This window comes from Perissodus microlepis, chromosome 19 (genome assembly GCF_051167445.1).
Source record: "Perissodus microlepis isolate ML-2025 ecotype Zambia chromosome 19, ASM5116744v1, whole genome shotgun sequence".
Lineage (NCBI taxonomy): Eukaryota > Metazoa > Chordata > Actinopteri > Cichliformes > Cichlidae > Perissodus > Perissodus microlepis.
The window spans coordinates 15,477,015-15,503,301 of record NC_140479.1 but is presented as its reverse complement, the minus strand read 5'-3'; the positions used below and the strand labels follow the sequence as shown (position 1 = coordinate 15,503,301).

The 26,287-nt window shown below is 41.7% G+C and overlaps 2 protein-coding genes across 8 annotated transcripts in view; both read right to left on the bottom strand.

Moving 5' to 3' along the window:
* The window catches only part of pcnx1 (pecanex 1), a 36,236-nt gene extending 15,268 nt beyond the window's left edge, over nt 1–20,968 (bottom strand). For 2 of the 7 annotated variants that reach the window (XM_084914419.1, XM_084914420.1), the window contains exons 1-11: nt 20,589–20,966; nt 19,020–19,234; nt 15,048–15,153; nt 12,385–12,421; nt 11,424–11,489; nt 9,632–11,344; nt 7,869–7,998; nt 5,898–6,091; nt 4,217–4,310; nt 3,461–3,518; nt 2,126–2,358 (exon numbers count right to left, since the gene is read on the bottom strand). In XM_084914419.1, coding sequence (XP_084770545.1) covers nt 2,126–2,358; nt 3,461–3,518; nt 4,217–4,310; nt 5,898–6,091; nt 7,869–7,998; nt 9,632–11,344; nt 11,424–11,489; nt 12,385–12,421; nt 15,048–15,153; nt 19,020–19,234; nt 20,589–20,741 — 2,999 coding nt within the window. In that variant the 5' untranslated portion in view covers nt 20,742–20,966. Of the gene's footprint in view, nt 1–2,125; nt 2,359–3,460; nt 3,519–4,216; nt 4,311–5,897; nt 6,092–7,868; nt 7,999–9,631; nt 11,345–11,423; nt 11,490–12,384; nt 12,422–15,047; nt 15,154–19,019; nt 19,235–20,588 lie in introns of all 7 variants that reach the window. The other 5 variants (XM_084914418.1, XM_084914424.1, XM_084914421.1 and 2 more) reach the window with 5 other exon arrangements.
* A 1,484-nt stretch (nt 20,969–22,452) lies between these two features.
* med6 (mediator complex subunit 6) lies at nt 22,453–25,776 on the bottom strand. Its single transcript, XM_084915670.1, has 8 exons — nt 25,678–25,776; nt 24,495–24,654; nt 24,196–24,287; nt 24,021–24,103; nt 23,816–23,924; nt 23,536–23,651; nt 23,409–23,436; nt 22,453–23,105 (listed from the first exon to the last, which is right to left on the bottom strand). The coding sequence occupies exons 1-8, from the start codon at nt 25,697–25,699 to the stop codon at nt 22,975–22,977; spliced, it is 741 nt and encodes a 246-aa protein (XP_084771796.1). The 5' UTR covers nt 25,700–25,776; the 3' UTR covers nt 22,453–22,974.
* Between the last annotated feature and the right edge of the window lie 511 nt (nt 25,777–26,287).

The following is a 26,287-nucleotide window of genomic DNA, read 5'->3' as shown; positions in this document are numbered from 1 at the left end:
TAACCCAGGGCGTGACCTTAGCACGTCGGAGGAGTGTGCGTCACGTGATAGCGTGGCTAGCGTGTGCGAGATCTGTCAGCGGTCATGTCAGCGGTGTGGAGTTACTTCAGACTGAAAGAAGAAAAAAGCCAGACTGCCGAATGTCACTTATGCAATCCAAGTGTTTTGCGAGATGGTAGCATGATTAAACACTTACAGGAACACAGCGGAAAGGAGTATTATACACTGAATTTATCCAGGCCTCCAATGCTAAGAAAAGTGTACCGTATCAACCATTGACTGTAGAAAACAATGGTATCAACAAACGCTTTTGGAAAACATTCAGAGGCGTGAGAAACTCCCTTCAGAAAGCAATAAAGCAAAGCTGATAACAGAAAATTGTTGAATTGGTTGTGCTTGATGACCAACCCCCTTGTGCTGTGGAAATGTCGGTTTTTGACGCTTAATTGAGCATTTGGAGCCTTGCTACGTGCTGCCACACGGCATTTCAGAGCAAGCTATCCCAGAAAAGTACAAGCAGGTGTGCAATTTCATCTCTGAATGTTTGGAAAGCATTCCCATGTTAAGCTTAACAACCAATATCTGGAGCTCGGACGTCTGTCCGATGTCATTGCTAAGTCTGACTGTACAATGGTACTGTACAATAACAAATGCGTTATTACAAGAATGTTTTTTAGTTGTTTTTTTAGGGTTTGGGCAGCTACTGCCTTTGTCTGCTAATAGTGCACTTTATTTGTTTTTCAGAACCAAAGGGTTTTTGAAATTTGCACTTTTAATTACTTGAATATTACTTTAAATACTTAGATTTAAAGTTCTGCATAAAACTGCCCACTTTCAGGATGGATGTTTGGATGCCGGTGACAGATAAATGGTGCTAAAGTTTAAATAAAAAAGATCAGTATTGCTGAACTGAGATATATTTTGGGTGCAGTGTATTTCTTGCATTCAAGTATAATAGCTTTAGCTAGAATAGCTTTAGTGCTTTGTCCTCTTAAATTTGTATATGAACTAATACAAAATGCAGCAACACATAAAAAAACCCCAGTTAAACAGTTAAAAAATAGACTATAACAGATTCATATCAGTATCAGGAGATATCCAAATTTATGATATTGGTATCCTGCCATCTCTATTATTAAGTAAAAACTCTGATCTAAAATTGTTACATGAGGTGTAGCAGCCTGAGAGGACATGTCGGTGAGGATCTGGGTGTGCTTTAGCAAAGCTTATGCTATGACCATAATGATTCACTCCAAGCTCGTTCAGACATTTTTACAGTTTGTTTGCACATGCTGTGTTTCATTTACCTTTGCATTAAATTAGCAAAGGTCATCCCTGTCTTAGTGGAAACAGGTGTGGTAGGCGCAATACTCTGCTTAACCGTAAAACACAAGCTAACCTGTTGATCTCTTTGAGTAGTGAATGTAATGCTGTAATTCTGCCTGGGCAATGGAGAGCAGATTGTAGTTTTGTCTGTTTGTTTCAAATAAAGGCTTCTTGTGTGCTTTAAATAAAGGCCTGTTTTTTGTATTTTGGACTAGCAAACTTCAGCTAATAAAGCACAGATAGGTGTTTTTGCAAGCTGAGACAATTTCAGGTATACACTTATAAAGCAAAGTAACATCAAAATTATTTCTATTGAATTTCACTTTATTCTTCAAAAGCAGGCACAAAATATCCTGCAATGGGTGGCATTTAAGGAAAATTTAAACATGTATGTGCTTGAAATACAGTTAGGTAGTTCTTAAGGAGCCGAATGCTCTAGGAGAAATGTCAGTCTCAAACTAGGGGATCTCTTTTCATTCATTAGTCAGACACTGCTGCAACCCACTTGGCCTGCTTTTTAATTTAATTGGAACTGATTAAATAAATGGCTCATGCTGTGACAGACATTTCATAAAAAGAAATATCAATTTTGTAAATAATCTAATTTATCTAACAAACAAACCGATTTTCTAGTAGAAAAGTTCTAGACAAGTCCAACATTCAGTATTTTTGAGTCCGACTAAATTGTGATGAAGTATGTACGTGACACACCGAATTTTAAATTTGCATTGAGGTCACCAATGGTGCTTTGTAAAAATAAAGCTGAAGCAGATGGAAATGACCTGATGTGAAGCCCTACCTGTCGAACAGCGCCAGCAGGGTAAGTCGGTCAAAGTGCAGGCCAACCCACAGGTAGGGGAGAAGCCACAAACGGTAGTACTGCTTCGCTTTCCCAGCTGCAGCAGAGCCCGCAGGATCCTCTTGTCCCAGTGGTGCATCCTGAAGCTCCGGACTCAGATCTCCGTCCTGCTGTTCCAGCAGCTCTGGGTCCATAGTCAGCAGACGGTTCAAACGGATCTGAGGGAGGGAGATCTATCCCACAATCAGACAAATGTCCAAAAGACATGATTTGGAATAAAGAAGAAATTGATTACATTACAACAAGATAAAGAGATCATATAGGAGTAATAATAAAGCTTTAACAGCATTAAACATTTTCTTTTAGTACAATTAAATATTTGATTTTGGCTTTCACACAGGTCGAAGCTTGCACCATCACATCCCATTCACTCTTCAAACCGTATGAGCCCTTGTTGCATACATGGTTAGACAACACCACTGAAGACATCTTTGTTGCATATTGGCAAAAAAAGCAGAGCACATACAGTACTTTGGAAAAGTCTGTAGCCACCCTTCCCCCGTGTCTTTATGTTTGGCTCTCAAAGAGCCAGACCTTTTAAGTCTTCTTTAGCAATAATTTTTAGGCTTACATAAAAAGGCACCAATCTCAAAGGTTAAAGCAGTGTTGTGTCTACACATAACAAACAACTTAGCAAAGAGACAATTTTAAAGTGTACCTTGAGACACCTGCCTGTCGCAAAATATACAGTTTGTTCCGGTTTCTTTAGTTAAATAGTTTAACAGACAGAAAATACTTTTTTGCAACAACAGGGTGAGTCCTAAAGAGCTATTTGCTGAAAATCTGGTAAGTGTCCTAAACAATTTTTTTAATAATGAAAACTGCAAAGGGAATGACAAAGAAAAGAAGTGGCAGGGTTAAAAACAACTAACAGCAGATGAACACTATCTCAAAGTCTTTAGGAAATAAGAAAAACACCCAGCTGAGACCTGAGAAAAGATTTAACAGATGTATCTGTCCTTTCATTCATGGACTGTTTGGTGAAACCTTCTCAGATACATACTTGCCTAAGGGTTGTTAGAATTACGTAAACAGTTTTTTTTTCTTATGTACTGAATTTGCACACATGTATCAAATTGTAAATTGCTTCACCTATTCCCCATTTCCTGAGCAAAACAAAGAAACGATAGGTGGCTTGAGTTTTGCACAGTACTGTATAACCACATAAAATCATTTTAAACTGGTCAAGTAGACATTTGAGAGGTGAAAGTCTCCTTTTTTTTCACAAACATACAAACATACATGCCAAAAGGAGCTCACTGGTTGGGTACACACCAGGTCATGAGGGTAAAAGCGAACTGAGGTAGAACTGGAGAGGTGGGAGTCCGTATCCCTGCGGGGTATAAAGAAAATGAGAACACTGATGAAAGAAAAGCATCTGCTGCAATTACTGTATTAAACCATGATTCATTTCCTGATGACCTCAAACTAAATAGCCAATAGGCAATTTGCTGTGTTTTTGTACTGTACAGTCATGTTTTCCTTTTAAGCTAGGGTTCCATTAAAAATAACCGTTGGAGACATGAGGAACTCACTGCAGCGACTAGCAAAACACTACAATCAAGAAAAGGTCAGCAAGCTAACTTGACAAATGATAATAAGTAATGTATTTATTTCAATTTAAATCAAGGTAAATGATCTGATTTCAAAACTCAAAAAATGCTGACCAAGCAAAAATCATCAGGGCATGTTTTATGGTGTTTAAATCCTTCAAAGCTTAATGAGAAGATTAAGACTTCTTCACTTTCAGTGGCATTTTGTTAAATGTGAAGCTACGGCCATCAGAAAGCTCTCTTATTTTATGACAATGGAAACCAGGGAAAAAGGTCTAGTATGGTACAGAAGAAAAGGTAACAGAATCCACCCACGAGAAACTTTAGAGGTGCTGGTAGATGCTTTTGTTTAACCAATCATTTCGCAGCTCTTTAGAGAAAACTGCTACCTCCTGATTAAAAACACAAAAAGCTCAGGGTTTGTATCCCGTCGTCTAAAAACCCACTACACAAATCAGGTGATCATTCGGATACTAACCATATGTTATTGGAGGCTCGTCTGGTTGCAGGTTCAAAATTGACCAGCGACATATCACATCCGCCAGCCTCATATAAAGAGGGAGTGAGCTTTCCTGGAGGCACACAACAAAAAGAAAGAGACGCAGAGTCAGTCCATGGAAATCACAAGCACAGAGTGGCGTCGTCTGTGGAAGTAATTTCATTAAATTACATGTTTATATGTGGAGAATTAGATGGATTTGACAATGTTGCTGTATTCATTTGAGCTAATGTGATTATGCAGTGAAAGTGCCTCCTCCCAGTGGCTGTAGGCAAGTCACTGATTTCCTGCTCGGTCTGGACAAGTGGTCAGATTTTTCCTAATACATGTCTGTTGCTTCAGAGTAGTTTTACTCCACTTTTTTGTGATGAGGTACAAAACACCACCCAAAAATTACAGATGTACCAAGCCTTTCTATCAAATCCAAACCCTCCAGTATGAATCCAACTACTATTAAAAGAAAGGTGGATCTAAAATACCTATGATATTGCAGTACTAATTGTTGTTCAGGTATAGACATAATATTACCATGGTAAAGTTGCTGTTCTGCCTCAGTAAGTGAAACCTCACATGCATTCCAAACACTGAATGTAATGGGTATTAAAAGTGTGGGGAAAACACAATTTAAAAAAAAAAAAAAAAAGCCTAGCTAGACATTTAAAATATTTTAAGTACATTTTCTGCCTCTCAGTGATAGAAATTAGGATTCCAGCAAGACAAAAAAAAAAAAATCACTTTCAGAAATTTGTTACAACCCATTTCTATTGAAGTCCTTTCTGTTAAGGACCTGACCGTTTGTGCAATGCATATCCTCCTGAGAACCGAGTTAAAAAGTTTAACTGAGAGATTTTTCTTTTAGTCCACTACAGAGAACATAATGAATAGGCGGGATCTCAGGAGGACATGGCATGATGAAATTTTCAGAAAAATTTCGAAAGAAAATATACTTCATCTAGTTCACAGATGTTCCAAAAACCACATCTTCACTTCTTTTAATCACCTTCACATCTAGAGTACAGAAAAACCTGCATCTGGCCACTCTCAGTCTGTCCTATACAGACAAGACAACGGGACAAGTGTACACACACACACACACGCGCGCACACACACAAACCATGCAGCATGTCACAAAAGTAATCTGCTTCTAGTTCAATTATGAGCAGGAGTAATAATCCATTCATCACTGGTTCTGGTGAAGAGTGCATGGCAGCCCTTACACAATCCCTTCTTTTCCTTGATGTAAGTGTTTAAATAGACATGCTTACGTATAGACATCTATACCAATCTGTTACACTGCTGTCAGCATTGGGGTATGTGCTATGATGTGACCATAAGGTAACATTAATATCCAAGTAAGGTCAAGTATTAGCTACAGACCACAATATCACAGAGATAAATGGAGCATGGATAATGGTGCCAGGCTTTGACTGATTACAACAGTCCACCGACTGTGGATAATAGTGCACTGCTATGACTGATGGCCATGGTCATATCTGCAACAACTCTTTGAGCAAATCCAAAATATCAAGCAGCAGCTTTCTAATCAAGCATGAGGAAAATACCACAAAATATAGGTCTTATGACAAAAATGACCAGATCTGTCACCTCTCCCCAAAGAAATTATTTCCTAACTGCTCAGCTCTTTTCATGAACTCCCTACCGAAGTCCTCCTGCAAGCTGGTGGCACCAACAGTTGAGGCCTTGTCCTGAGAACCCTCCAGGTGTGCGCTTCCATTCCTGGCCAGCAGGGACGCGCTAGCACTCAGCACTGTAACCTGGGACGAGGTTCTGGATGGCTGACTTTTCACCTGGGAAGTAGAAGGCTGGGAGGCCTGGCTGAGAGCCTCCTGAAGACTGTTGGGAGGAGAAGGGAAGAAGGGGAGGAAATGAGTGGTGGAGTCCAAGGGGTTGGGGTTGGTATTGCTGGCACATAACGTCAAAAGGTGAGCAGGATATGACGTGTAGTTTTGAAATGGTGGGATTTGATGCGGAGGCTACAGACTAATTTTTTCGCCTCACACAATAATCATATTTTGTGATGGTGTCAGACATGGTTTAGACTTGTGAATGAAGAAGTTATTTCTTATTGTTTCTCAAGTTACAATCATTTATAAAGCTGTGTACCTAACTCCATTCTTTTAATTCTTCTTAGGAAAATCTACTAAGACGTGAATGTCCTGTCAAACTTTAGATGAAGATTATCCTTAATGAAGCTGATAAATTCAGGCCTCTGATTACAACAACAGAAATCAGACTAATGAATGCAGACAATTCAGAGGATTTTCATCAAAATAATAAACTCAATTGCTTTCCCTTATAATGTTGGATTAAGAAAACTACCTGAGAAGGCAAAGGTGTCTAGTGCAGCATAAGTGCATAAAGTAAAAATGTGCTGGGAGTGAAGGGACAGTGAAGGGTGGAGAAATCAGTGAAAGAGGGAATGATTTTGCAAGTTTATTGACCCCTGGCAGGCTGCACGCTTGCTTTTGTTGCTTAAGGCTCAGCATTTAGCAACGTGACCTTGTAAGATAGATGAAAGAAAACAGAGCTTTGCCTAGAGGTGAACAACTGCTAGCAGTTGCACAAGTAAATGGGAGGGGGTTTAAAGAGACCTCGGAGGAACCTGATGTGCATCCACAGAAATATATCAGTGGAAAATTAACATATTTTTTCTTTGAGCATCAACACAACTGCTACTTTACATCTCTGAGTGGTTTTCTTCCTTTTAATCATTCTACAAACTGAGGCGTAACGGTTCATTTGTAGTATTCTGCAGGGAAGCATGGAGCACAGAAAAGATTAATACACTCCAGACAGTACTCTGATCTAATATAAAGGGTGCTAGAGACCTGCTGGGTTTGACACTTACTAAACTTGTGTAAAGATGTGATTTGCCCATGTAATAAAATGAATAAAATGTTGCATCAGGAATGTGATCGGGACAAGCCACAACATTGGAATTACATTACATAAAGGCATTTAAAAAAAAAGATCTTGAATTTAAAAGAAAAAGGTGGGGACATTAAAACATCTTTGTCCAGTGTGCTGGAAAACTGTCAAAACTGGGCTCTTAAAATCTAGAGAAGAGCAACTGGGAGTATCACAGATGATAAACAAACAAAATAAAAACATTCTATCGTCACATACTATTATTTTATCATGTCAGGAAAGACTGCAGACCTAACCTGTGGCTTTTTAATGATCAGTATAATCAGTCTCTCTCTGCACAGAAAGTTCTTTCTGAAGGGCAGAGCAATGTGATACAGCGGGGCGCCTGTATTGCTTAACAAATCATGCGCACATCTGAGAGGAGACGGCGTGTCAGCCAAGTAGATTAGTCAGACCTTGTGGCCTTGTGCCTTTGAATTTGTAAGGACTCCAAGTGGAATTTAAAAGATTGGATGGGATGACAACAGGAGGAAGAGAGAAGTCTTGAGAAAAGGAGGACCAAAGAAACCACATGCAGAGTGGAGAAACCAGTCCAGTCATAAATGATGTCCTGTTTGATGTCATGCACAGCAGAAGACCCAAATTGGTGGTGATGTGGGACAGGAAAGAGCGCCACCTGGTAACATGCTCATACCAGGCAACACAACAATAGAAACGACCCCCTGCTCCATTCACGGCGTACCTGAGAGGAGATCCAATGAGGGAGGTGGGTGGGGTGGGGTTACTCCCTGCGTTGTGTCGCCGCCGCACAGCCTGCCGACGAAATGTGCTACGTTCGCGGCGAAATATGACCGTCTCCTCACTTCCTGGGGCTGTCGTGATGAGAGACATCATTGGCCAGTTAGACTGGATAAGTTTCCTCTCTTTATGAGAGCTTTATGTGGACACGAGGACATGATTTTTCCCGTGTGTTACGGCTGCTTTCAGGTACATTTTAAAACAGTTACAGAGCAACACCGAAACACAAATTAATGACATAGTCACTGAAAAATGAATCTGGTATGCATATCTTGCATCCTACTCTCTAAACAAATTGTCTTCCTACGCCTTTATTGTCACAATAAAAGGTACAAGAAAATATTCCCCAATATATACCAAAATGTGAAATATTTTAAAGATGGAGGTGCAGTATTTAAACCATATCTGATGAATTCTGCTGACAAGCACATGCTCTGGTCATGTGGAACTGGAGGCAGGATGATGGCAGAAACAATGAATTTTGCTATTACGGCGCTACTTGATCTGTTATGACCAGCAGTTCCTTTTAGCTAAAGTTAGCACATCTGCTAAGTAGGCACAGCCTGTTTACGTCTTATGCTCCATCAGATAAAACACTCCAAGGGTTGATGGGTGAAAGGCTAAAAAAGTATGCCAAACAGATAAGGGCAATAAAAGCAACAAAATGACACAGCAGTTCCTAGCTAAACTTAAGTATCTCCTACTAAATTTAGTTAGCATTAACCCTTGGGTGCAAGTCAACAAGGAGTGCTGCAGCAGCAAAACCACCCAGTGTATCAAGATGAGCCAATGTGGCCTTTTGTTTGCATGATAAATAATGCACAACTTATTCACTGAAAAAATACTTGTCACAGAGGTAGCGTTTGAATTCATCAGCTTCTTCCAAATCAGCCAAATCTCCACTAAAAACCACCGCTGATAACTTCAAGTGCAGTCACGTACTTATATTATAACACCAATAAATATCCCTCGACTGACTGTGATATAACAGTGTATAGTGAAGTTATGACATGTTTCTAGCCAACCAGTCATATGCCCTGGCATATCCTGCCTCCAATACTGTATCCAATCCCACGAGGTGTACACTCCAGAAGCCAAAAAATAAGAACCCAGACAGAGCAAATGTGAGATATCAGGTTGCAAATTTGAAGAATGTGGAGTATGGAATGTCTATTATACTATCTGAGCTTTACACTAATAAGAGAGCTGCTGCTTGTCTAACCTCAATACAAAGCACACACTGTGCCATCATGCTAACTGATCTACACAGGGAACACTATGCTTGCCACTCCATGGTAACTTACCATGGCTACACTGAATGAACAAGAGAGACAGCATCTCGTCTGCAGTCTTGTCTCACGCATTCACTCCCACACAAACACACACAATTTTGAGGCAGCTGGACGACTACACCTAAACAGATTAAAGTTGATCAACTTTACCAGTGTGCTCCTGTTTCATGTGCCGGAAACCATGAGTATGACTAAAGGTTTCCAGCGAAGCAATGTTCACTGTGTTCAATACATATCCAAACCATCACCAGCGATTATTAAGTAAACAATTTGCAAGGCAGGTAAAAACAAAACCAGACCAATAACCCTGAATTCTGTCTGCCAGCATAAAAAGTAGACTAGTCATCCATCACTAATGCAAACCACACAGAATGCAATGTGTACAGTACATTGGAGCTCAGTGTGTGGTACATACCCCGTAGGGAAGCAGCATTAGCATCCTGAGGCTCAGCGAAAGCTGCCTGGTTGGGCAGACTGTTTCTGGAGCGAGTCACTGATTCCAGCTGGGAGGCCCGACCCAGCAGGGATGCCGCATCCAGGACTTCCCCTTCTTTGGCTTCCAAATCTGACTTGGAGGTGGTAAGAGGTCGAGGTCCTGCTGGAGCTCCTAGGTGGGAGGGATCATTAAGGCATGCAGCCGTACCGCTGTCTAAGCTCAGCACTCTGGCATGCGTTTTGGCACTGCCTGTGCTTGGAGTACGGCGGGAGGTACGCCGTTTCCCTCCGTTTCGAACTCCTGTCTCAGGTTTTACTGTGGTGGAAGAGGAGGAGGAGGCGTTGGCTGAAATGTGCTTGGCTTTCAGGGCCCTGTAGTGGCTCTCTGGTGAGTGGCAGGAGCGGGAGGTGGTGCTAGATGAGCTGTCCGTGCTTAGGTGCTTGGTGGAGCGGAGACTGGAGGCACAGCTGAGTTCACTTTGATCACTGGAGTCATCCTCTCCACCACCAGTGAATACAGCACTACAGGGCTTGGCCATAGCACGCATAGAGATGTAATCCCGGTGATGGCTGGCATCAAAGCTGCTTGCTCTTTTCTTTCCAGTCCGCCGGCGTCCACTGCGACCCGCTGATAGAGAAGAAGTCCTCTGAACAATGTTAGCTGAGTTTGGTTGAACGTTGTCTTTCACCTGCTCCTGCTCTGTGACAGCTACACCTGTTGAGCCATCAGCACTGGTCCTGATGCCAGGCTCTTCGGCACACTTGACAGGTTCCACCAGTTCTTGGGTTGCAGATGACTGAGTGTCCGCAGTTTGTTTAGCAGTCAGCTCATTGGCATGTGGGTTTTTATTGGCTTCCCTGGAGGGAAGATTACCGATACTTCGAGGGCTAATACTAGAAGTCCTGTCATCTGCAGGAGCAGATACTGTCTCTCCCGTTTCCCGTGCACGTTCATCCCCTGAAAGTGACAGCAGGCTCTCCACATGTGTAGAGCTGGTCTGTTCACTGTGGAAGCTGCTGACAGTGCTGTTGGTGTCTCTGTCTGTGCCACTGCAGTAACTCTCAGTGGAACCACTACTGCGAGTACTCAGACTCCTCAGGCTATCGGCACTTCGCTCCCCTCCTTGGGACTTTGCTCCTCCACCAGAGGCTTTTCCACCACCACTCCCTTCCACCTGGTAAAGTCCTGAGCTACTCTCCCCTGCTTCCTTAGAGGCTGAGCGAGCAACCCTGCGTTGCTCTTTGTGTCTGTAGCACTCTACTCCAGAAGTCGAGGGTACAGCTTGGTCCTGCTGGTGCAGGCGGTCTGCCCCATCTCTGTCACACAGCCCTGGCCTGTGTGGTCTGGCAGTCTCCAGCTCACACACAGGGTCAAGGCCACCTCTTCTGGGTGGAGGATACAGAGCAAAGTCTGGCAGACTCGGGTCAGGGAAAGCGGAACCTGCCGAGCTAGAGGTCCGTGGCAGACCTCGAGAACGGAGCTCCTTCCTGAAGGTCTGAGATTGCATGGATGAATGAGAGGTCACCTCCGTGTCACAGGAGGAGTGTGACAGGCTGAAGTGATAAGCAGCAGAGTTACAGAGATCAGCAGGCTCCCTGGACAGCTCTGAAGGACACAAGGAGGTTGACGGCTGCAAGGAGGCGAAGGAATCATTGGGAACGAGGCAGTACATCTTTGTGTCTGAAAGCAGATCTAAATGGATACAAAGAAAATATACATTGAGGAAAATGCTGAGAAGTAATAGTAATAGCATATGTGACTGTGTGTTTACCATGATCATGACTACAGCTCTCAACAAGAGTCAAACTAATGTCATCTGAGGTCCTTCCACAATCTCCTGAAAATATAGGAAAAACAGTTTTTAAAAAACCATCATCTTTGAAAACCTACAGACTACATAACAGAACATTATGAATACAAACTGTTGCCTTGCACTAAGAAATGCTTTTTCTGGGAGGTTTCCCTAATTGTTTATGGGGAAAGGCCACACTTAATGGAGGTATGAACTAGTCTGAATAGATTCTTTGAATGCTCTGATGACAGCACAACATAACAATTGAACAAAGATGCAACTGTTAGGATTTGTCTTGGAAATGTTAAGGGGTTTTTTTAGGAGTTGCCATGACTTCCTGGAAGTCTGTGGCAAACTGTCTAAGTGTACAGTAAAGGGGAGGGGAGATTAAAAAGCTAAATCCCTGCAGAGCCCTTGTCCCACTTCAGACCATTTAGTCTCATCACAAACTGCCAGCTAATTAGAATGGCATCGAACAGACTCACTGAATTATTCAGGCGACGCAGGCGCCTCACTCAAACACTCAGTACAATGGCCCCCTAGCACAGCTACAAGTTCAGTTGTTGTCTTCATCTCTGTGTTTCAATAATGTGCTCTCAGAGAATGACTCCCATGCTGGGTCTTACAATGTATAACCCCCCCCCTTCCCATTTTTTCAAAGCCAGCAGTGCCTGTCGAAAGCTGCCTCATCATGGTGTGACTGTTGAGGTCACAGCAATGCTGAGTCAGGCTGCATCTCCTGAGCAGCTTGGGGGGAGGGGGGGGGGGGGGGGGGGGGGGGAATCATGGTTAAGGATGTGGTTCTTCCACAGTCAGAACAAGCATTAGTGTTACATACAAAGGATTTTTTTAAACCAACCCTACTTGTAACGCGTCACTTCTTTCTCTTTTGCCCTTTTTAAGTTGAATAGGCACAGAAGAAAGCTGTGTGGCATATTACCTTTGGCAACTGTTGCTCTTCGATGTGAAGATGCTATCTGAAATTTGAATGAAAAGATAAGTTAAGCTATTTGTCTTTCAAAAGGAAAGGTGGTCAGGATATCAGAAGCTTACTTCTGCAACAACATTTTCATCAAGCAAACTGACAAGGTGTGATCTTTACAGAATATGACATCTCTAAGAAGACACCGTTTGTGTATTACAAATAGCTAATGCCTGTGTACTGTCAAAAAAAAAAAGTTTTGGGTTGTCTTCCAACTTGCCACACAGCAGCTGAGCAGAATGTGTAGGCTGATTAGAGACTCAAGGACATACAGTACAAAGACACAGAACACAGCACCCATGGGGATTCAGAGGTTAAATATATCTCACAGAATAAGGGAGCTAAAGAACTTTGAATATTAAAGAAGATATCAGCCTGACAGCAATATGTAAAAAATAAATAAAGAAATAAATCATTTCTAAGGAAAACACTCCAGTGCATATGCACACACACACCCCAACAGTTGCTTCCTCTAGTCCAGCAACAACAAAAGTAAAATAACTTAGCATGCTCAGAAGACCCTTATGAGGAAAACATCGAGGGAACAGTTTACCCTGCCCGGTAGGGTAGGGTTACCGGGGGGCCGCCCTGGAGCCAGGATCGGGGAGGGTGCCCGAGGGCGAGCGTCTGGTGGCTGGGCCTTAGTCCATGAAGCCCAGCCGGGTACAACCCGAAAAGGGGACATGGGCCCACCCTTGAGAGGTACCGGCTAGATATAGTCGGGCTTACCTCTACGCATGGCTTGGGCTCTGGAACCAGTCTCCTGGAGAGGGGCTGGACTCTGTCTCAGTCTGAAGTTGCCCCTGGTGAGAGGCCGTGGGCTGGGGTGGGTATTCTAATATCCCCTCGGCTTGCTGCCTGTATGTTGGGGTTCTTCCCGGTGGATGAGAGGGTTTGTTCCCTGCGCCCCAGGGTCCTGACTGTCATCGGGTCCTGACTGTCATCTGCGCTTATGCGGCGAGTGACAGTTCAGAGTACCCAGCCTTCTTAGAGGGCTTTCACTTCGGTGGCCTCAGAATCTCATCTCTGCTTTTCGCAGATGATGTGGTTCTGTTGGCTTCATCGGGTGATGGCCTCCAGCTCGCACTGGAACGGTTCGCAGCTGAGTGTGAAGCAGCGGGAATGAGGATCAGCACCTCCAAATTTGAGGCCATGGTCCTCAGCCGGAAAAGGGTGGAGTGCCCACTCCGGGTTGGGGATGAGTTCCTGCCCCAAGTGGAGGAGTTCAAGTATCTCGGGGTCTTGTTCGCGAGTGATGGGAGAAGGGAGCCGGAGATCGACAGACGGATTGGTGCTGCGGCTGCAGTGATGTGGACGCTGTACCGGTCTGTTGTGGTGAAGAGAGAGTTGAGTGTAAAAGCGAAGCTCTCAATTTACCGGTCGATCTACATCCCTACCCTCACCCTATGGCCACGACCTGTGGGTAGTGACTGAAAGAACGAGATCACGGATACAAGCGGCGGAAATGAGCTTCCTCCGAAGGGTGGCTGGCCTCTCCCTTAGAGATAGGGTAAGAAGTTCGGCCATCCGGGAGGGGCTCAGAGTCGAGCCGCTGCACCTCCACATCGAAAGGAGCCAGCTGAGGTGGTTCGGGCATCTGACAAGGATGCCTCATGGGCGCCTCCTGGGTGAGGTGTTCCGGGCATGTCCCACCGGGAGGAGGCCCGGGGAAGACCCAGGACACGCTGGAGAGATTATATCTCTCGGCTGGCCTGGGAACACCTTGGTGTTCCCCCGGATAAGCTAGAGGAGGTGGCTGGGGAGAGGGAGGTCTGGGCTTCTCTGCTTAGGCTGCTGCCCCCGCGACCCAGCCCCGGATAAAGCGGAAGAAGATGGATGGATGGATGGATGGATGGATGGATGGATGGATGGATGGATGGATGGATGGATGGAACTTAGCATGCCCTGCTAAATAGCTCTGCTTACTAGAAGCACAATACAGATAACAATAAGACAATCTGTAGAAAAAGTATGTACATGCAATATCAGAAACAGGCTTTTTCTGAAAACCCTTGTTCAAAATTCACTATTGGGACCGTAAGGAAAGTAGTGCTTCTGCTGTTTCTGTGGTTATTTCTTTTAGCATTCAATGAAATGTAAACAAGCTCAGCTGCGATGTGGTGCACTTATACTGGTGCATAAACACATTGCTTTCCCCATGCTGTAAATAGGAAATAAACTCCCTGCTGTCTCCCTTCTCTCTTCTCTTGAATATAACGCCACACAATTAGCGATTTGCTTTATAGCAGTAGACAGTATTACATGAGTTGAGTGCAACATTGCACTGTATTCCCACTTGGCAGCAACACTTTCTGCAGCCATCATATGTAACAACTTTCCTGTGGAAACCTGGAATTGTTAATTGCTTAGATTGAAAAACGTCCAAATTATGCTGTACAAGCTAGAATCCAAAAGGTTATCATAATAAGCTGCAACATGTATTAACTTGGATTTGAATAAACAGCTGGTAGGAACATTGAAGATCAGCAAGCTATTAAATATAAATCTAATGAAAGGTCTGCAGAAAGTAATACAGGGGGCAAAGGAACTTGACAATCAGGATCCTTTTATTTTCAGCTAGTTATGGAACACAGTGTGCAGCAGGCCAGTGCTCTGCTTACCTGCTGGTTAGACTCCATTCCAATATAGGAGTTCCTGGAACTGCAGTCCACTGGTGGAGTCTCTTGTCGGATGAAGTCTGCCATCTCAATACCCCCTCCAGGGTCCCTTTACAGACACACAAACACATGCACATCGATGGAAACTACTAAGTTCACCAAGATTGTTCAGCCCTGTTACATGCCATTTATCTCCTTCAGTCAAACAGAAAGAAGATAGCAGCAGCTTCAATTTAGGGAAAACACACCATGTGAACTTCTTAAACAGGCCTTTATTTTAAATATTTTGCACAGGCTTTGAAATTCCACAGAGAGAAAACAGATGAAAGCATCCATGATTTTTTTTTTCTGGGTCTATATTTAACCCAGACGTGCTTATTTAACCAGATGGTATGTAGAAAGAAACAACTTGCCAGGGATATAAATCATTTCCATATGCCAAAACTGCATCATAGCAGGTCAGACCACAAAACAACACTTAAAGAAATCAACTACAACATGTAGAAGGTGGAAGAGGAAATAAAGAAGAAGAAGGAGAAGAAAAAACACCTTAATGAATGTCATCTGAGCTTGTCGGCTTCACTGCAAACTCAAACAACCTGGAATGCTGTTCCAGATGTGTGGGCAAAGCTATGACTGGTTGAGAGGTCTCATTCTCCCTTTCTTTTTTTTTTTTTTTTTTTTTGCCTCTCCCCTGTCCCAGCATCCTGCTAAGCACTGCTTCTGGAATGTGAGTATGAGTCACTTCTTCAAGTCATTTGCAGTAAAAGGCTGAAACCTCAGTGGCTTTTGTTCACTGTGAATGAGAGCTAAACCTAATGTTAGAATCCTGGCATGCGGCAGCTAAATAATGCTCAACTGGTACTACGGAGCCCGAAAAATATCCCCCACACCATTACACCATCACCACAAGCCAAAAACCACTTATACAAGTTAGGATGTATCAGTGGTTTTTACACCAAATTCTGACCCCATCTGCTGAATCTCACAGGAGAAATTGAGACTAATCAGACTAGGTTAAGTTTTTCAATCATCTGTTCTCCAATTTTGGTGGGCTTGTGTAAACTCTAGCCTCAGTTTCCTGTTCACAGCCAACCGGATTGGGCCTTGGTGTGGTCTTCTGCTGCTGTAGCCCATCAGTTTCAAGGCTCAAAGTGTTGTGTGTACAGAGATGCTCTTCTGCATACCTTGGTCAATTAGTGGTTATGTTAGTAGTTCATGTTGATTTTTCTTTATCTCCTCTTAACTCTGCCACCAACAAGGCATTTTTAACTAGTAACAAAGTGGTCAGTAAGTGTACTCCTACAATGTACTACTGTTTCTTAGTATTAACACTGATGAAACGTATCCCCACAAAAGGTGGGGATTAATTTAAAGCACATATACACCTGTACTGTTAAAGACAAGTGTAGATTTATGTGGCCAATGAGAAATAATCTTAACATCTTTTTAGTTTATGTCACTGTGAACACTGAAATTACATTTAAATAAGATAATGCTTCAAAATAACTAACCAAATAAGTGCCTGAAAGCATTTCAAGATGGCTGCTGAATAATGACGCTTGCTTCAAGAGAGCCAATATGACAGATCCAATAAATTGGGAGGAAAAGAAGTAATAAAACCCAGTGCATGCTGTGTAAAGCACATGGCAATAACTGTAAAACCTCTATTTTTTGTCAACTGGTAGCCCTCTGGAGGTTTTTCTTTTTCCCTTTAAGGAGTACTCCCTCGTTTGGTTTGTACTTTAAAGCAAACATGTGGGAGACATGATGAATCTTCCTGCCAACACTTTCACGCCACTTTACTGGCCTACAAGTGCTGGTAGCGTGCCAAAACAAAACCAACACACAAATGAACCAGAAAATGGAGGGGATGAAACAGACCGCTAATGTAAGTAACACTAGTTTTACAGACAGAATTAAAAAAAATAAAAATAAAATCAGCTTCATAGAAATTTATGGCCCAGAAAATGCATCCAACACATTTGTTAAGCTTTAAAGAAAAACACAATAGTTCTGGATGAATCTAAACTTAAGTGTTGGCAATATTATTGAGACGGACAGAAAACTCTGCAATGGTTTTTAGAACAGCACCACATAACAGATGTTTTAGCTGAGGAGAAATTAAATGTCACTAAACAGTTTGTTTAAAAGTAACTTCCTGAAGTGGTGTCAGCATGTATGGTTTAATAATTTGAAGTCACCCTAAAGCAGCTACCCAGCTAACTTTTGAGTAACTTGTGTGTTTTCCAGAGTCATCACTACTCTAGACCTCCTTCCTCAGCTCCATTAGACAATGACAGATCACATGATCTTTAAGTGACTGATCACTTAAAGTCAGTCACACTTTCTGATCACTCATCTTCAGTGTTGGGTAAGTTACTTTAAATTAGTAACTTAGTTACATTACTAGTTACTTGTATCAAAAGTAACTCAGTTACTTCAAGTTACTCGTTACTTTCAAAGTAACTAGTTACTACTTTTGACTAGAGACCAGCCCGCCATTATAGGAAAAATCATAAAGCCTTTGAATGAAAACAAATGCTGTTGTGACAGTGATGTACACTGTTCTGATGGTATATATGTATCAATTTATCAATCGTTTGTTGTAAGATTCAGATAATTATTTTTTAAAAGCTAGACATTTTAAATGAGAATAAGAAAGAAAAGTACTTCTTTGTGCCCCCCTCTCCCTGTTAATGCCCTACCTGGCCCCCCTGGCAAAACTTTGCTAGATCCGCCCCTGCACAGTTACCAGCTGTCAGCTACCTAAAAAAGGATCCTGGTGTTATTTGTCTCTCAGAAACAGTTGATAACTTCCCTTCAACTCATTCATGTCACCTAAAAGGTAAACCTGTTTCTCCATCACCTGTTCAGCTCTGATGATTCAGTAAGGACATCTCCTGGTTTCATCTTCATGTTTCGCTCTCACCAGATAACCAAACCGATAACATGACCAGCAGCTTTTACAGCTGTGGCTCCAGCAAACATCAGCTGATACTAGAAATTAATATTGAATAAATTCTAACAACAGCTGATCAAGCTTGTGCTTGATCAGCTGTTGTCGTGCTGCTGTTGTTTAATGCGACCTCCGCTGGTTTCCTCTTTCTGGCGCAAAGTGGGCGATAAACAAACAAGAGAGAAAAGCCGATCAGCTGATCATTGATCAGTTTTCATGATTGAAGTAGAAACAGGAGAAGGAGGGTGAGAGGATGAGAGAAGAAGAGGCAGCTGTGCAGCTCCAGCTTTGTGTCTTTTTTCCATTGTAGCTGAAGTACGGGACAAACTGCTTCCTTTTCAGCTCAATATGACACGTGTGATATTTTCTCTGAATACGAGACGATTCTGTTTTTTACGGGATGGTTGGCAACTCTAATAATTAACCTTATGAACAAAATAAAGTTCAACATCAGTAACATCATAGCACCCACCCAGCTGTATAGAAACTCCGTCATGCTAGCTAGTACCCAGTACGGAAAAAGTCAGAATAACGAAAATAAACTACACCTAAACTTGGTTTATATCTGACCCAGACAGACTGCAGGTCATAACTTCTTATCTGAAGTTCAGTTCACACTCGGACCGGCGGCCGCCTCGGGTCTCTCCTCTTGCCTCCCCTTTCCCTCATCCACCTGCTGGCCTCCACCACTTGCTAATGTTACTGAATATGTGGAAGCTCCGCGATAGCCACCACACGAAGTAATGAGTAACGACCCTATCTAAATCCCAGTAACGACTAACGCGCTCCTGATTTTGGCATAATAACTAGTTACCGTGCTCGTTACCACAATAATAACGTAGTTACTGTAACGCGTTACTTAATAACGTGTTAGTCCCAACACTGCTCCTCTTACAGTGCGATTTATTTCTGCTTAATGATCTTGCACATCCTCTACAGAATATTTTATCAGTTGTGCACTACAGTGCTCCATCTCCAGATATTAAATCCGCCAACAGACTATAACGTGAACTTACCCTGGGCCATTGCTGTCCTCCCTTCGGGTCACGCCTCCATCAATAGCCCCCTCTGTGCCACCTCTGCTCCCCTGATTCTCCTTAGCCTGATGCTCCACCACCTCCCCCTCATCCAAGGCATAGTGGAGGCGGTAATTCACCGTCTTCAGCAGCAGGAACATGGCAGCAATCACACCACAGTAGATTCCCACTATCACCATGGTTGGCGGTAGGGCCTGGAAGTAGAGGAAGAAGTAGGGAAAAAGGTTATATAGACAACCCTCTAACGGTTTCATTTTACCCATGTTACAGCATTTTATATCCATTTTCTTTCCTGTGTTTATCTCAGCAGCCCAGGAGTGATGTTGATTAAATTTGGACATTCAGACATGACACATCATTTATAAACCCGTGAACTGGAACCAAGCACTGCCACAGAGAAAATGAGCTCTGCTAAATGCAGCTAAAAAGGATAATTACATTATTGCACCTGTTGTCCCAATTATTTGTGACACATCTGCAGTGTCTTAAGATTTGATTATGAATTTTATGTCTGCTTAGTGCAGCTGACAAGGAGGCTATTACAAAAAGAGGTGACTAGATGGGCTCTAGGCTCTCTCTTGTCCTTGAGATATCCTCCTGCATCTGCTTGTAGCTCTCACAAACAGCAGCAGTGCAACTCAAACTTGCGGCTCAATATAAACCACAGAGCTGACCAAAGCATTTCCACTCCAGGAATAGAAAGGAAACCACAAACCTATTTCAAACACCCCAGTTTCTTTATATAGAAGTGAGCACACAGACATTCATAATCATGTCAGCAGTTATAAATGTGCATTTTATGTGTGCAGGACATAAAGTTTGGCAAGCATCCTTTTATTGACGTGCCACAGAAAAGAGCACCTTAAGAAAGTAAAGCCGTTTAGGAAACCCGCAAACAAAGACATTTTGAGATGAAAAAAATGAACAAGCAACTCTCAGCTATATGATTCTGATTCCTGGGCTTTTACACGGGGAAGATCACTGCTAACATCCTTGTGAACTGTGCCCCTACAGTCACAGCTGGTAGCTTCTGAAAACTGGTGATACCGAAAATCACTGCCGACCGGAGGACAACAAATAGATAAAGATGGGGGAAGGGAAAATAAATTCACTGATTACAGCCTCACACAGTGTAAATATCCAAGTGGACCTTAACCGAAACACAGAATACGAACAAAAGAGCGTTTAGGTACGATCTAGTTGATGAACAGTAGACTGAAACCTGAAGGAGTTAAAGGCTCTTTTGTTAACGTCTCCACCAGAATAAGGTTTATTTGCTAAGAAATGTTTTTGCTTAATGGATAATTTGGATAATCCCATTATACTTCAAATATCCCACTGCGTTTCCTTAATTTAATATGAGTGTACGTTGTCTCCGCTCCAGATAATAGACCGAGACCGACCGTTAGTGAACTGTGGCTGCTAACCTAACGGACAGTTGGTTTGGTTAACTTAAGCTGTCAACAGTCATGACAAATACATAAAGAAATACCAGTCTATGAGGTAAAAATAAATAAAATAAAATAAAAAGGAGACAAAGAAGCTCACCATGTACAGCGTGAAGGGGAAACATAGCAGAAAGAGCCAGATGTAGAGATGTAAAGCGTTGACGAACGTATTCTGATCGGGGTCGTAGTACCATCCGCCTGTGATTGAAGCCCAGACCCCCTGCCTCAGGATCTGCAAAGTCTGCGACCCCATGTTGTTTTATCCCCTCCGACGAATCCAGGCGGAACCGACCGACACAACAACCGGGGTGACACGCTGGGGCTAGTCGTCGCTCAACATGACAAACGGCGCTCTGTTTTCAGACACTGGCCTGAAAATCCCCTCTGCAGCCATCTTCTCTCTGCAGCTAGCCAGCCAGCTGGGGCACTGTTCAGTCCTCCACTGAGGAAGACTGCTATCCCACCACGCCCTGCGAGGAAGTTCTTCTTCGTGGCATCGGTACTGTTTACACTAAATATAAGACCATACGTATAAGCTTTGTGCCTTCACCCTTCTGGTTTTCACTCGTTCTCCTTATTGGAAAATTAAATTTTTCAGTGAGTAGGCATGTTTATTTGATTGTGACTCAACAGGGCGATGGCAGAGAGCATAAACGTATGAAATAAATTTTTAAAAATCAGCCACATATATGGAGATTTATACTAAATATGACTAAATGGCGACACCTGTCGGTTAAAAAAATACCTGCTGCATTAAGGATGCAAAATGGTACGCTCCCAATGGTACTCTCCCATTAACAAAAATCCTGGTCCCACATGGTGAAATATGGCATGTCTGTTTTTCTGTGGTAAGTAGTCAAAGTGGGGTGACCTCCAACCACTTTTAATATATATGGTGTTGTAAAAAAGTAAGAAGCCTTTTGTTAAATCATGAATTAACTGCACATTTTTTAGTTAAATTTCACTACTTATACCCAGGTCTGATTACAGCCAGACCTGACGAATTTAGAAATCATCAAAATAAAACATATTTGACAAACTGAAGTGGGTTAAAAGATCTTAAAAAGCAACATATCATGTCATGATCTAAAGGAACAACTGAGAAACAAAGTCACCGATATCTGTCAGCCTGGAAAGGATTACAAAGATATTTCAAAGGCTTAGAAACTCCAGCCAACCACAGTGAGAGCCATCATTCACAAATGGAAAAAACTTGGAACATCGGTGGACCTTCCCAGGAGTGGCCGAGGTACCAAAATTACTCTAAGGGTTCGATAACTCATCCAGGTCACAAAAGAACGCAGCATATCTAAAGAACTGCTTCCTGTAATTGATCGAACCATGAACTCCGCGCTCTACCAGAAAATCCTGAAGGAGAATGTCCAGCCAGTTTGTGCACCAACGCTCAAGCATACTTGACTAATACAGTAAGACAATGACCTGAAACACACCAGCAAGTTGAGCTCTGATTGTGTTGTTCAATGAAGAGTGGTTCAAAAAATCCTCCACAGAAATGTGAAGGACTCATTCCCAGTTATCACAAATCCTTCAAAATTAGTGTAATCAGGTACAAAATGGGACGAATGAATAAACCTACAACCACCCATGAACTCTGATCATGAGATTAATAAGAATCAGGCACAGATACAGTAATGTGCAAAATTCCACCCCTCATTTCTTTACATTTTGCTTCCAATAAGTAAAAGTGTAAAGTGTCACACAAAACACACAACAAAATCCCCAGAAACCAGATGATGCAGTGTGAGATCATCTTGACAGGGAACAGAACAAAAGGCAGCCATCATCCAAAGTAGCATGATATAAAGAAATCAGGGTTGACGCAAAACAGGAAAAATGCTAGAGTGCAGCGAATCTTAATTACAGGTTGAAATAAAACAGAAGAAAAATGGATCAAATAAATGTGAAACCTGTTAAATGTTAAGAATTAAACAGATCAGAACACATTAATCAATATCATTTAATGTATATTAAAAAACATACAAAAGCAGGGCATTTCTTCCGAAGGAGATGAAAGTGTCTGAAATGAACAAGCCATGTTCGGGTCAAGAGGCCATTTTCTTGGCAGATGAGATGACACATCTTGTTTGTAAAGCAGACAGCGAATTAAATGATCCTCTGAAGTCACTACAACAGAAACATTAAGATGATGTTGACAGTAAGCTGACACCGATGCTGATGTCAGCTTATCATCATCAAAAAAAAAAATCCTCCCCCACTTCAAATTGCTTGTTTGTGCTACAGCTGCTTGAAGCCTATCAAGGGCACAGGACTAATGCTGCAGCGTAAAAGGAGTCTCAACACTGACATAAACAACTGACTCCTTTTATTTTCAGTATTCTAAAAATTGATCAAATAAGCAGAGAGTTGGGGAGGTAACACAAATGTCTCAAGTCATTTTCCCAGTGAGTGATGTAGGACTTTGCAGAGCTGTGCGCAACCTTCCCAGTGTCTGACAAATATGGCTGTCACTGCAGTCTTGCTCTTTTCTCAGGAGGTGGTTTGTTAGGTGGAGCTGGGGCAGAGGACTTGGTTGCCTGCTCCCTCTCCTCTTGCTTCACTGTTTCTGCGGGAGGTTCAGGTTCCTTTTTCACCTCAACTGCAAAACAAAAGCCGGTAGTTAAAAGTAAACTCAAGAATTTGGCCTTGAAGGACAGACATTAGAAATGAAACTTAACTGATTTTAAAATTGAAATATTCAGCAGAAAAACTAATTGATTTTCTTTTAGTTTAATCAAACAACATGAATTCAATTCTGAAAGTAAAAGCAATGTTTCACATATGAAAATAAATTAATATCTTAGTAATCTGCAGAGTGTTAAGCACTTCCAGACAGACCCTGATAGACTCTTATTATATATCATAATGATCTATAAACAAAAAACTGTTTTAAATATCATACCTGGAATGGGCTTCTCACCAGGCTTAGGCTAAAAGTTCAGAGAAAAGCAAAAAAAACAAAATCAATACAATTGACTCCTCTTAGACTCAAAATTCAAATGAACAAGCTGGACAATAGCTGACAGTACCTGATAGAAAGTTGGTGGAAATTTTGACCTCAGGTCCAAAAGGAGTGTGTCAACGCGATGCCTCTGAAACAGAGAGCTAGGCTCCTCTTTCTTCTTAGTCTTTGGTTTGGCTTTTTCTGTATAACAGATTCATGTTAATCACTTTCTGTCAAAGTCATTATTTTAAATAAACAAGGAAAACAGGTTCTGGCTCCTTATTTGTTGCTAGTGTTTGTGATCACATCACATAACTGATAATCAGAACTTTAACATCTAAATTGTAAACTGCCAAACCGCTTACCTCTCTCCTCATGGTCCTTGAAGTGCCACCAGTATCCCTTGGATGGGTGATAGCGACAATATGACATGGCCTCATCAAAAGCAGACTGGATTCCATGTACAGCGGAAAGCTAAAAACAGATATGATTAATATAAATAACACTGATTTTTTTTTAATCAATGTTACACAAACCTATCTTTTACAGAATTACAATGAATATTTTTACCACTCTAGAGCTGATAACTGTTCCCAGGTCTGGAGCCTGATACACGACTCCAGCTATGATGTAGTAATCAGCCAAGGGAACCACTGTAGTATGAACAGAGAACCAGAAATTCAACTGATGTGAAATGAAGACTTTACAAATCTAACAAATAACGGCTTGAGTGTTTGGAACTCACCTTGTGTCGGTGACTGCCTCTGTTGTTTACGGATTATATAAAGAATTGGCTCCTGAGCATGAAGAAGGATGTATTCAACTCCCACCATCTGACTGTAAATGAGACAGAAGCAATGTTTTCACAAATCGGCAGATGTGGCAATATTATAATAGTATTACTTGTCTGTGTGTGTATGTGTTTGGGCTCTACTTGACAATATGATTTTGATCAGAATGTCTCCCTTCATAATACTTAATGTAATATTTTTAAAAACCTTTTCACTGCTCTGTATCAAATTTCCATCTATAAAACAAACTTACTTCAGATGATCCACGGTAAGCCGCTGCATCTTCACTACCTCATTATTGCAGGTACGGTCATAGAAAGGGTTGCTTCTGTCAGAAAAGTACTCCAGCACATTTCCAGGATTAAGACCTGGTACCCAATTGCTGTCCACCCAGGATATCCCGAGAAGGTTATCTGGAAATTAAACAAGCATTCAATTTATGAAATTATATTATTAACTGATGCTGCCTGAAAAATAACTGAGTGCATTTATATGTTAAGGATGAAATCACATCTCAGCTTGACATGGATATTGTCAATACTGTTAGCATTTTATTGTTGAACTTGTTAAACAACTATAGAGATGCCTTCTTTTTGTGTGCATGTGTATGTTTGTGTGTGTGTGTGTGTGTGTGTGTGTGTGTGTGTGTGTGTGTGTGTGTGTGTGGTGGTGGGGGGGTATGAATATAATTGAGGAACTGAGTCTGTATTAACACAATCTGATAATGAAAATGGGTCAAATGTTTATGAAGGAAACATGACGGTAATTCTGGTTTCCTGATTAACATGATTAGGCTTTTGATAATAAAAGGTTTTATTTCAGGTAATAACAAGACACTCTATTAACAGATGACTTATCTCACTGTGAAACCTGCGTTTTGTGAGAGCTGAGTTCCTCAGCAGATCCGAAATAATACTCAAACACAGCAACTATTTGCATTTCTTGATTTTATATAAAATAAAATCAAACTACATAATATAGCTTCATCTTTTATATGCTTCTCTATTGCCAGTATATTTATCAGATGTTAGGATACATGAATAAAGATAATGAATAAATATAACTCGGAACAGCTAAACGGACCAGTGAGCAGTGTCCATATTACCAATAATGCAGACATCACTTTACCAAAGATGAATAACCCACTATACTGTAGAACTGAAGGCTACAATGACTTAGAGTTGTTTTCTGTTGTAACTACCACCAAAAGTCATTCTAAGGCTCTGGCAGACAGCATAAGCTATGCTAGCCGATATGCTAATAAAAAGCGAAGGAGACGCTACTCGTTAACAGATTTGCTTGCAGCACAGACGAATAAGCTTGAAGCTGCAGAAAAAAAAACAATCAAGGCGCTGTTTCAAAGTTATAAATAACATGAGATTTTTATACTAATTAAACTGCACATCTAAAAAAAAGAATATAATGGATTTAGCTACCTCTGAAATCCACCGACGCCATGATATAAACAAATGGTCTCCTAAAGATTACGTCTCTGGTCTTTAGGTCGTACTTTGATTACGTCATTGTACTTTTCGGCTGAGAATGTGATTAAGATGAGAAATGCTTTTGCTACAGCAGCTGAATTGGTGGTGAAATACTTCTGTTACTACTACTACTACTACTAATAATAATAATGATAGTAATACGAATAACAATACTGATAATACTAATAATAATGATATGACAGATATATATGACAGATATATAATGTTAAAGAGAGTGATGGCATGTGGTATGAAAGACTTTCTCTGTTTTTGTGGCAGCAGAGCTGAATCAGTCTGTCAGAAGAGATGCCTTTTAAATAATTTATTTACAATTTATTCAGTGACCTTCTCTTCACCACAGCTTTACTAGTCTCCAATTTACAGCCAGTCACAGAGCTAGCCTTTATCATCAGTTTATTCAGTCTGTGGGTGTGACCAGCTCTAAGGATCTCAGCTTTTTTGGAAAATAGTTTAGCTTGTGGATATAGACACCTAGGTATTTCCTGTCCCAAGATAGGCACAGTTCATTTGGTATTCCTCTTCCTTCTGAAGCCTATCTCCA